Raw genomic sequence first — 9,387 nt, forward strand, 5'->3', positions numbered from 1 at the left:
CTTCTTAACAAACTGTACGTATTTGGGGCAATTCAACTCAACAACGCTGGTACTCTCTTGTTGTCAGCAATGTCGTTTGCAATGAAGTACTGTTCCAGTCGTTCAATGTAAGTTTGCCCAGTTTTCTTGCGTGTCATCAAACATCTATTTTCCCGATGCTAGCCATTCTCTTACCTCCGGCTCCACGGGTCTTTGACCTGCCGCCTCGTTCTCGCTCTCCCCTCGTCGTCACTGCTTGCTAGCTGTTGTGCTACAGGGTCAACATCTTCCTCTCTTACAGGGTCATAATCTTCCTCTCTTCCAGGGTCCAACATCTTCCTCTCTTCCTACGAGATCCATCTGCATTTGTGATGCACACTGCAGGTAATCATCTCGTCGCCATTGTTAGTGTCTTAGCTCTTATGACTATTTATATAATTAAAAAGACTGAATACAAGAAATTGAACTGGAGCTTCACATTTACTAAAACGAGTTAGTACCAGTTTTCGTGAACGCTTCATAGTTTTACGTGGTAACAGTCATTGGTATAATTAACCATTATCATTCTCAAGTAAATAGTCACGGTTCAAAGTAATGTCTTGTTTACGTCTATTTCTCAGCAGTGATGGATGCCGCGGTGTTCTGATAAAAGGAGGTCCGACCTGAATCCCAGGGTTAAAATACGTTTCCGGAAGGGCGTTGGGAAATGCCACTCTCTGTTCAACCCAGTGGAACTCTTTTCCCTTTGAGGAGTTTACAATAGCGAAGTACAGTTATACATTGATATTGTGTACTGTTTATTGTTTTAAATAATGCTTGTATTTAACGTTATCATTATTGTAGAAATGTAAAAATGGATGGTTGCAGACTTGCCTGGAGCTGGCCACTCCCCTTATAGTCTCCGTGGAACGTCCCACCAGTGAGTTGATTTTTGGTTTATGTACGTTCTGTTCCTGCACGTTATAGCTTAGTTATTTTTAACGTTAATACTTTATAGGACAGTCCGTTTTTCAAGTCATTTAGCTCTTGCTATAATTTTAAAGCACTTTGGTTATTTCCTTGTCATAATTTGTATCATCCAAGTTTTGATAATAAAAAACCCTTATTGTTTAATTGTGACGCTCAACTTGATTTGATTGACAGCCTGACTCAGCGTTCTCTTCAACAGAGCCTGGATGCTCCTGATCACCTCCACCTCCTGTGGTACACAAAACACAACCATCACTTATTTTCAGATTGGTTTCTAGTGAAGTAACGTCTAGGCAACATTTAGTAATGATACAAGTATTTAGGTGAACTAGAGCAAAGACAAATCAATATTTTTTTGTATCGTCAGCAGCTCCTCTTCTACGCGGTCGCTGTTACCGACCGACAGGTTAGGTTATCCGTGCGATGGCGAACGGGGTCTCGGTGGCGTCCAGCGCCTTCAACAGCCTCCTCTTCTGCCCCAGGAGGAGGTCTGTCTCGGCCACCAGCTGTTTCATGTGCCGCTGCAGCTCTGACTTCCAGAAGTGGATTATGCTGCAGTCTCTCGCCCAGGTGCCGCGTCCTCAGCTTGGGTGTGCAGAGCCCGGACTCGGTCTCCTTATACAGTGTTTTGGACTCATGGCGAATCCTCTCTGCGTTGTTTCAGTCTGTAACCACCTGGTGAAGGGTAGAGAAATGCTTGAAGTGCCATTCCTCCGGGATGCCATTACTCTGAACGGTACCCCGCTGTAGCCAAGCCAGGGGAGGGATACAAGTTATGTGGGGCGGAGGCCACTCTAAAAGTGTGCAATGCCACAGATGTCTCAAGTTTTGAGGGAGCATGCAATTGGCACGCTGACTGCAGGAATGTTCACCAGAGCTGTTGCCAGATAATGTAATGTTAATTTCTCTACCATAAGCCGCCTCCAACGTTGTTTTAGAGAATATGGCAGAATGTTGAATAACCACGCCAGCCCAGGACCTCCACATCCGTGTTCTTCACCTGCGGGATCGTCTGAGACCAGCCACCCAGACAGCTGATGAAACTGAGGACTATTTCTGTCTCTAATAAAGCCCTTTTGGGGAAACAAATGATTCTGATTGGCTGGGCCTGGCTCCCAAGTGGGTGGGCCTATGCTCTTCCATGCCCATCTATGGCTGCGCCCCTGCCCAGTCATATGAAATCCATAGATTAGAGCCTAATACATTTATTTCAATTGACTGATTTACTGTAACTCAGTAAAACTGTTGAAATTGTTACATGTTACCTTTATATTTTTGTTCAGTATACATTCTCAGGTAACAACAAATGGTGGATGGATAAGCACACACACTTTCTAAAATGTATTCACCTGAAAAAAGCCTGTGTTAGGTGTTTCTAATGACCTTTTTTCCAAACACCAATGGACCAATGTTAGTTAAGTAATATCTAGTCTGCAGTACGTTCTAATAGTCTAACTGAAGATGACTCATCTCACCAACAAACTTATTTTCCAACCACAACGTTGTTTTTCGAGAACTATAAACACAGTCATTCACCACAGCCACAATTTCCCCTAAAACACACACACCACACACACACACACACACACACACACACACCACACACACACCACACACACACACCACACACACACACACACACACACACACACACACACACACACACACACCACACACACACACACACACACACACACACACACACACACACACTAACACTGGAAAACTAGTGATTGACCAACAGTGTAGTTATTTTCCATCAGGCTTGTGTTCACTATTCAGCCACTTCAGATAACGTGGTTACCTCATCTGCCTCACACCTTCCTCATTCCTCCCTTCTGTGTGTGCTCTCGTTCTCACTCTCTTCCTACCTGGTTCACTTTCTCACGGTCTCTCGAGGGAGTAGCAGCTCTGATCTTTAGCTCCACACAGTCCACAGTACCTCGTCTCTCCAGGACTCCAGTCCACAGTACCTCGTCTCTTCCAGGGCTCCAGTCCACAGTACCTCGTCTCCTCCAGGACTCCAGTCCACAGTACCTCGTCTCCTCCAGGGCTCCAGTCCACAGTACCTCATCTCCTCCAGGCTCCAGTCCACAGTACCTCGTCTCCTCCAGGACTCCAAAAAGGTAAGGGGCTGTCTCTCTGCTCGTGGCTGGGAAAGGGTGCTCTGAGTTGAGGGTTTCAGAGTGCTTCTTTGCAGGATGTAATAAAATATGAAAGAGTTGGTGTGTAGGACTAGGAATATCTGTGTTTGTTTTGTGTTGTGTTGCTACGTGAGAAGAAAAGACTTAGAAGCGGGGTGTTTTTTAAATCGGTTTAGAGAAAACAGCACCAGTCACCCTACCTTCTTCTAACTCTGTCTTGGTGCCTAATGATAGATGTGTACACACAGACAGCGCTGGTTAGATGTGTACACACAGACAGAGCTGTTAGATGTGTACACACAGACAGAGCTGTTAGATGTGTACACACAGACAGCGCTGTTAGATGTGTACACACAGACAGAGCTGTTAGATTGTACAACAGACAGAGCTGTTAGATGTGTACACACAGACAGAGCTGTTAGATGTGTACACACAGACAGCGCTGTTAGATGTGTACACACAGACAGAGCTGTTAGATGGTGTACACACAGACAGAGCTGTTAGATGTGTACACACAGACAGCGCTGTTAGATGTGTACACACAGACAGAGCTGTTAGATGTGTACACACAGACAGAGCTGTTAGATGTGTACACACAGACAGCGCTGTTAGATGTGTACACACAGACAGAGCTGTTAGATGTGTACACACAGACAGCTCTGTTAGATGTGTACACACAGACAGCGCTGTTAGATGTGTACACACAGACAGCGCTGTTAGATGTGTACACACAGACAGCACTGTTAGATGTGTACACACAGACAGAGCTGTTAGATGTATACACACAGACAGAGCTGTTAGATGTGTACACACAGACAGAGCTATTAGATGTGTACACACAGACAGAGCTGTTAGATGTGTACACACAGACAGAGCTGTTAGATGTGTACACAAAGACAGAGCTGTTAGATGTGTACACACAGACAGCGCTGTTAGATGTGTACACACAGACAGAGCTGTTAGATGTGTACACACAGACAGCGCCAGGGCCCATGGGTAGAGTACTACTGTTGACCAGGGCCCATAGGTAGTATACTACTGTTGACCAGGGCCCAAAGGGTAGTGTACTACTGTGGACCAGGGCCCATAGGTAGAGTACTACTGTTACCAGGGCCCATAGGGTAGTGTACTACTGTTGACCAGGGCCCATAGGGTAGTGTACTACTGTTGACCAGGGCCCATAGGGTAGAATACTACTGTTGACCAGGGCCCATAGGGTAGAATACTACTGTTGACCAGGGCCCATAGGGCTAGAATACTACTGTTGACCAGGGCCCATGGGGGTAGTGTACTACTGTTGACCAGGGCCCATAGGGTAGAGTACTACCTGTTGACCAGGGCCCATAGGGTAGAATACTACTGTTGACCAGGGCCCATAGGGTAGAGTACTACTGTTGACCAGGGCCCATAGGGTAGAATACTACTGTTGACCAGGGCCCATAGGGTAGTGTACTACTGTTGACCAGGGCCCATAGGTAGAATACTACTGTTGACCAGGGCCCATAGGTAGAGTACTACTGTTGACCAGGGCCCATAGGGTAGTGTACTACTGTTGACCAGGGCCCATAGGGTAGTGTACTACTGTTGACCAGGGCCCATAGGGTAGTGTACTACTGTGACCAGGGCCCATACGGTAGTGTACTACTGTTGACCAGGGACCATACGGTAGTGTACCACTGTTGACCAGGGCCCATACGGTATAGTGTACTACGGTACTGCGGTGTGCTTTAGGACCATGCGGACGCCTCCGAGCGGCCAGGTAGGTTGTTTGGAGTGTTTATCCGAGGATGGAAAAATAATACAACTATGTCCCCCCACTTATAAAACCAAAGTTGCGCCCCTGGTTTTAACAGTATCAAGTAGACTACTATTTGGTCATAATGTAGACCTACCAGTTTGGTCTACCATCAAAAACAATGGAGAAAATGCATCCCATAACATTTTAACATGGAAATAGCTGTTCTATCATTCAGCCAACAGTAGCAGCCAATATGTGGTGTTCAATGTAGGCCTACATTCTATGAGACGTTTGAAAAAATCATTCAGGGCTTGACATGAACCTGTTTATCCACTTGTCCTTCAGACAAGGAGGTGACTGAAAATGTTGTTGAGTCGTTTGATGCAAGAAACCATTTTATTCCCATACCATTATTACAGAGAATCTGACAAATACAACAAAATACAACACTGGCCCCTTTAACACAAAAAGCTCTTTAACTGACTCCATTTTCAAAGATGTCGAGAAATGCACACGTGTTTTTGCTTGTAGGATGCAAACACTCCCCCATGCTGACTCAAACGTATCTATAACTGGGCTAATAACTCACTAACTAGCAGAGGATATGATCTCAAAACAGCTCATCTACTCACGACCGCAATTCTGTAAAGACAGGCACGTTCAACGTGAACGGCACATATATGGCAGTGGTTTATTTGCATATAGCCTACTGCAGCTCTGATTGGTTATGGCGCACCGGCCTGTTTAGATCAGAGTATGTGTCAACGCAATAGAATCCATCTGATGTGTTCTGTCTACAACAAAGTCTCTTGATTCGTTGGTTTTGTTTCGGTAGTTGCATTGTGTTGATAAAACGTTTACTGGAGAGAGAAGATCAAGTAGAGACATATGACGAGGTGGATAATTATATAATAAAGGCGTTTATTCTGATGCAAAGATGCAAAGATATCTTAGTAAATCGTGCAGCACGGCTCCTTCTGTCTGACTCGTATGGAATCGTCGGAAGAGAGCGCTAAACATATTGTACAGCTTATATATGCATTGAATGAAGTAGGTTGATCTGGTGGTCTGGCCTTCTGGTTGGTCGATCTGGGTCGTGGGTATTCCTGCTCGGACCTGGTGTCGACGTTCCATTGGTTCTTAACATAGTTCTTTGTCTTGAGTTCCAACTTCGAATATAGTGTGTGTATGTGGTTGTTTTAGCAGGGGCCTTTTCATGGGGGATGGGAGTTGTGTGTGTCTGTGGTTGGTGTCTAATGAGACCAGCATGTGTCCAAGGAAAAGAGGGGGTGTGTGCATTTTGTATAAAAGATAGCTTATGTTGAGAAGTTGTTATTACAAGTTTCCCGTATCTATTATAATTTCTTACAATTGAAAGTAGCTAATATTGCGTTGATTCGATCCCAATTCCCACAGTAGAGGGAAACGTTGATAGTGTTAACTAACGGGGAAAACTAGAAAGTTGAGGGAGGTTCAATCTCGTGCTTCTCTGCGYGGGCTGATTTTTCTCCTGCGCAGCAGCAGCTCCCAGCAACACACACACACACTAAACAACTCTACCTCACTTCCTCATGATCCCGTGGAACAAAGTCCAACAGATAAGCCTCCGTTACAGCTTCCTAACAACACCATCGTCAACTACATGATGCTCTATAACTGCTTTTGACCAGGACCCATAGGGAATAGTGTACTACCTTTGACCAGGACCCATAGGGAATAGTGTACTACTGTTGACCAGGACCCAGGGGGAATAGTGTACTACCTTTGACCAGGACCCATAGGGAATAGGGTGTCATTTGGGATGAACTCATACAGACTATTCGGAAAGTATTCAGAACCCTTGACTTTTTCCACATTTTGTTACGTTACAGCCCTATTCTTAAATTGATTAAATCGTTTTTCCCCTCATCAATCTGCACATAAYACCCCATAATGACAAAGAACATATCACATTTACATAAGTATTCAGACCCTTTACTCAGTACTTTGTTGAAGCACCTTTGGCAGCGATTACAGCCTAGAGTCTTCTTGGGTATGACGCTACAAGTTTAGCACACCTGTATTCCTCTCATTCCTCTCTGCAGATCCTCTAAAGCTCTGTCAGGTTGGATGGGGAGTGTCGCTGCACAGCTATTTTCAGGTCTCACCAAAGATGTTCGATTGGGTTCGAGTCTGGGCCACTCAAGGACATTCAGAGACTTGTCCCGAAGCCGCTCCTGCGTTGTCTTGGCTGTGTGCTTAGGATCGTTGTCCTGTGGAATGTGAACCTTCACCCCAGTCTGAGTTCCTGAGCCCTCTGGATCAGGTTTTCATCAAGGATCTCTCTGTACTTGGCTCCATTAATCTTTGCCTCGCAGTCCCTGCCGCTGAAAACCGTTGGGATGGTGCTAGGTTTCCTCCAGACGTGACGCTTGGCATTCAGGCCAAAGAGTACAATCTTGGTTTCATCAGACCAGAGAATCTTGTTTCTGATGGTCTGAGTCCTTTAGGTGCCTTTTAGTAAACTCCAAGCGGGCTGTCATGTGCCTTTTTACTGAGTGCTTCCATCTGGCCACTCTACCATAAAGGCCTGATTGGTGGAGTGCTGCAGAGATGGTTGTCCTCTAGAAGGTTCTCCCATCTCCACAGAGGAACTCTAGAGCTCTGTCAGAGTGACCATGCGGTTCTTCTTCACCTCCCTGACCAAGGCCCTTCTCCCCCGATTGCTCAGTTTGGCCGGGTGGCCAGTTCTAGGTAGAGTCTTGATGGTTCCAATTTCTTCTTCATTTAAGAATGATGGAGGCCACTGTGTTCTTGGTGACCTTCAATGCTGCAGACATTTTTTGGTACCCTTCCCCAGATCTGTGCATCGACACAATCCTGTCTCAGAGCTCTACGGACAATTCCTTCGACCTCATGGCTTGGTTTTTGCTGTGACATGCACTGTCAACTGTGGAACCTTATTTAGACAGGTGTGTGCCTTTCCAAATCATGTCCAATCAATTGAATTAACCACAGGTGGACTCCGATCAAGTTGTAGAAACATTTCAAGGATGACCAATGGAAACAGGATGCACCTGAGTCCAATTTAGAGTAAATTTCATAGCAAAGGGTCTGAATACTTATGTAAATAAGGTATTTCTGTTTTTTTTGAAAATTGCAAACATTTTTAAGAACCTGTTTTTGCTTTGTCATTATGGGGTATTGTGATGTCATTATGTTGTATTGTGTGTAGATTTTGGAGGATTTTAAAAAATGTAATCCATTTTAAATAAGGCTGTAACTTAAATAAATGTGGAAAAAGTCAAGGGGTCTGAATACTTTCTGAATGCACTGTATGTATAGCGCAGTAGTATAATCTATGCATTTCCTTAATAGTTTGTTTTTAACAACTGACCTGGTTACTGTAAGTAAAGTTATTGATGAGCCTGAGGTTAGAATGAATCAGGAGGTTAGAATTTTTTGTTTATTTATTGAACCTAAATTGAACCAGGAAGTCCCATTGGGATCAGAAGACCTGTTTCCTAATGGAGACCAGATCAATTATGTTTAGATTATGTGATGTATTATAGCTGATTCCAGATGACATACTGCACTGTGTATTATAGCTGATCCAGATGACATACTGCACTGTGTATTACAGCTGATTCCACATGACATACTGCACTGTGTATTATAGCTGATTCCAGATGACATACTGCACTGTGTATATAGCTGATTCCAGATGACATACTGCACTGTGTATTACAGCTGATTCCAGATGACATACTGCACTGTGTATTATAGCTGATTCCAGATGACATACTGCACTGTGTATTATAGCTGATTCCAGATGACATACTGCACTGTGTATTACAGCTGATTCCAGATGACATACTGCACTGTGTATTATAGCTGATTACAGATGACATACTGCACTGTGTATTATAGCTGATTCCAGATGACATACTGCACTGTGTATTAAGCTGATTCCACATGACATACTGCACTGTGTATTATAGCTGATTCCAGATGACATACTGTACTGTGTATTACAGCTGATTCTACATGACATACTGCACTGTGTATTATAGCTGATTCCAGATAACAACTTACTGTGTATTATAGCTGATTACAGATGACATACTGCACTGTGTATTATAGCTGATTCCACATGACATACTGCACTGTGTATTACAGCTGATTCCAGATTACATACTGCACTGTGTAATACAGCTGATTCCACATGACATATTGCACTGTGTATTACAGCTGATTCCAGATGACATACTGCACTGTGTATTACAGCTGATTCCAGATGACATACTGTACTGTGTATTACAGCTGATTCCAGATGACATACTGCACTGTGTTATTATAGCTGATTCCAGATGACATACTGTACTGTGTATTATAGCTGATTCCAGATGACATACTGCACTGTGTATTATAGCTGATTCCAGATGACATACTGTACTGTGTATTACAGCTGATTCCAGATGACATACTGCACGTGTGTATTATAGCTGATTCCAGATGACATACTGCACTGTGTATTATAGCTGATTCCAGATGACATACTGTACTGTGTATAAACGC

The 9,387-nt window shown here is 44.1% G+C and overlaps 1 protein-coding gene and 2 long non-coding RNA genes across 3 annotated transcripts in view; all 3 read right to left on the bottom strand.

Annotated features, from left to right (window-relative positions):
- Window positions 1-401, bottom strand: part of LOC139028311 (uncharacterized) — a 2,858-nt gene extending 2,457 nt beyond the window's left edge. Inside the window, exon 1 of the long non-coding RNA XR_011480481.1 lies at window positions 175-401. This is a non-coding gene — a long non-coding RNA (uncharacterized lncRNA). The remainder of the gene's footprint in view (window positions 1-174) is intronic.
- A 620-nt stretch (window positions 402-1,021) lies between these two features.
- On the bottom strand, window positions 1,022-2,757 carry tekt4 (tektin 4). Its single transcript, XM_070445295.1, is given in 7 exon segments — window positions 1,022-1,179; window positions 1,312-1,344; window positions 1,347-1,370; window positions 1,373-1,496; window positions 1,498-1,677; window positions 1,679-1,742; window positions 2,753-2,757. Coding segments are annotated over 7 exon segments (528 nt in total). The 3' UTR covers window positions 1,022-1,081.
- A 195-nt stretch (window positions 2,758-2,952) lies between these two features.
- Window positions 2,953-9,387, bottom strand: part of LOC139028312 (uncharacterized) — an 11,919-nt gene continuing 5,484 nt past the window's right edge. The window contains exon 2 of the long non-coding RNA XR_011480482.1: window positions 2,953-3,017. This is a non-coding gene — a long non-coding RNA (uncharacterized lncRNA). The remainder of the gene's footprint in view (window positions 3,018-9,387) is intronic.

The sequence above is a fragment of the Salvelinus sp. IW2-2015 genome, linkage group LG10, assembly GCF_002910315.2.
Source record: "Salvelinus sp. IW2-2015 linkage group LG10, ASM291031v2, whole genome shotgun sequence".
NCBI classification, from domain to species: domain Eukaryota; kingdom Metazoa; phylum Chordata; class Actinopteri; order Salmoniformes; family Salmonidae; genus Salvelinus; species Salvelinus sp. IW2-2015.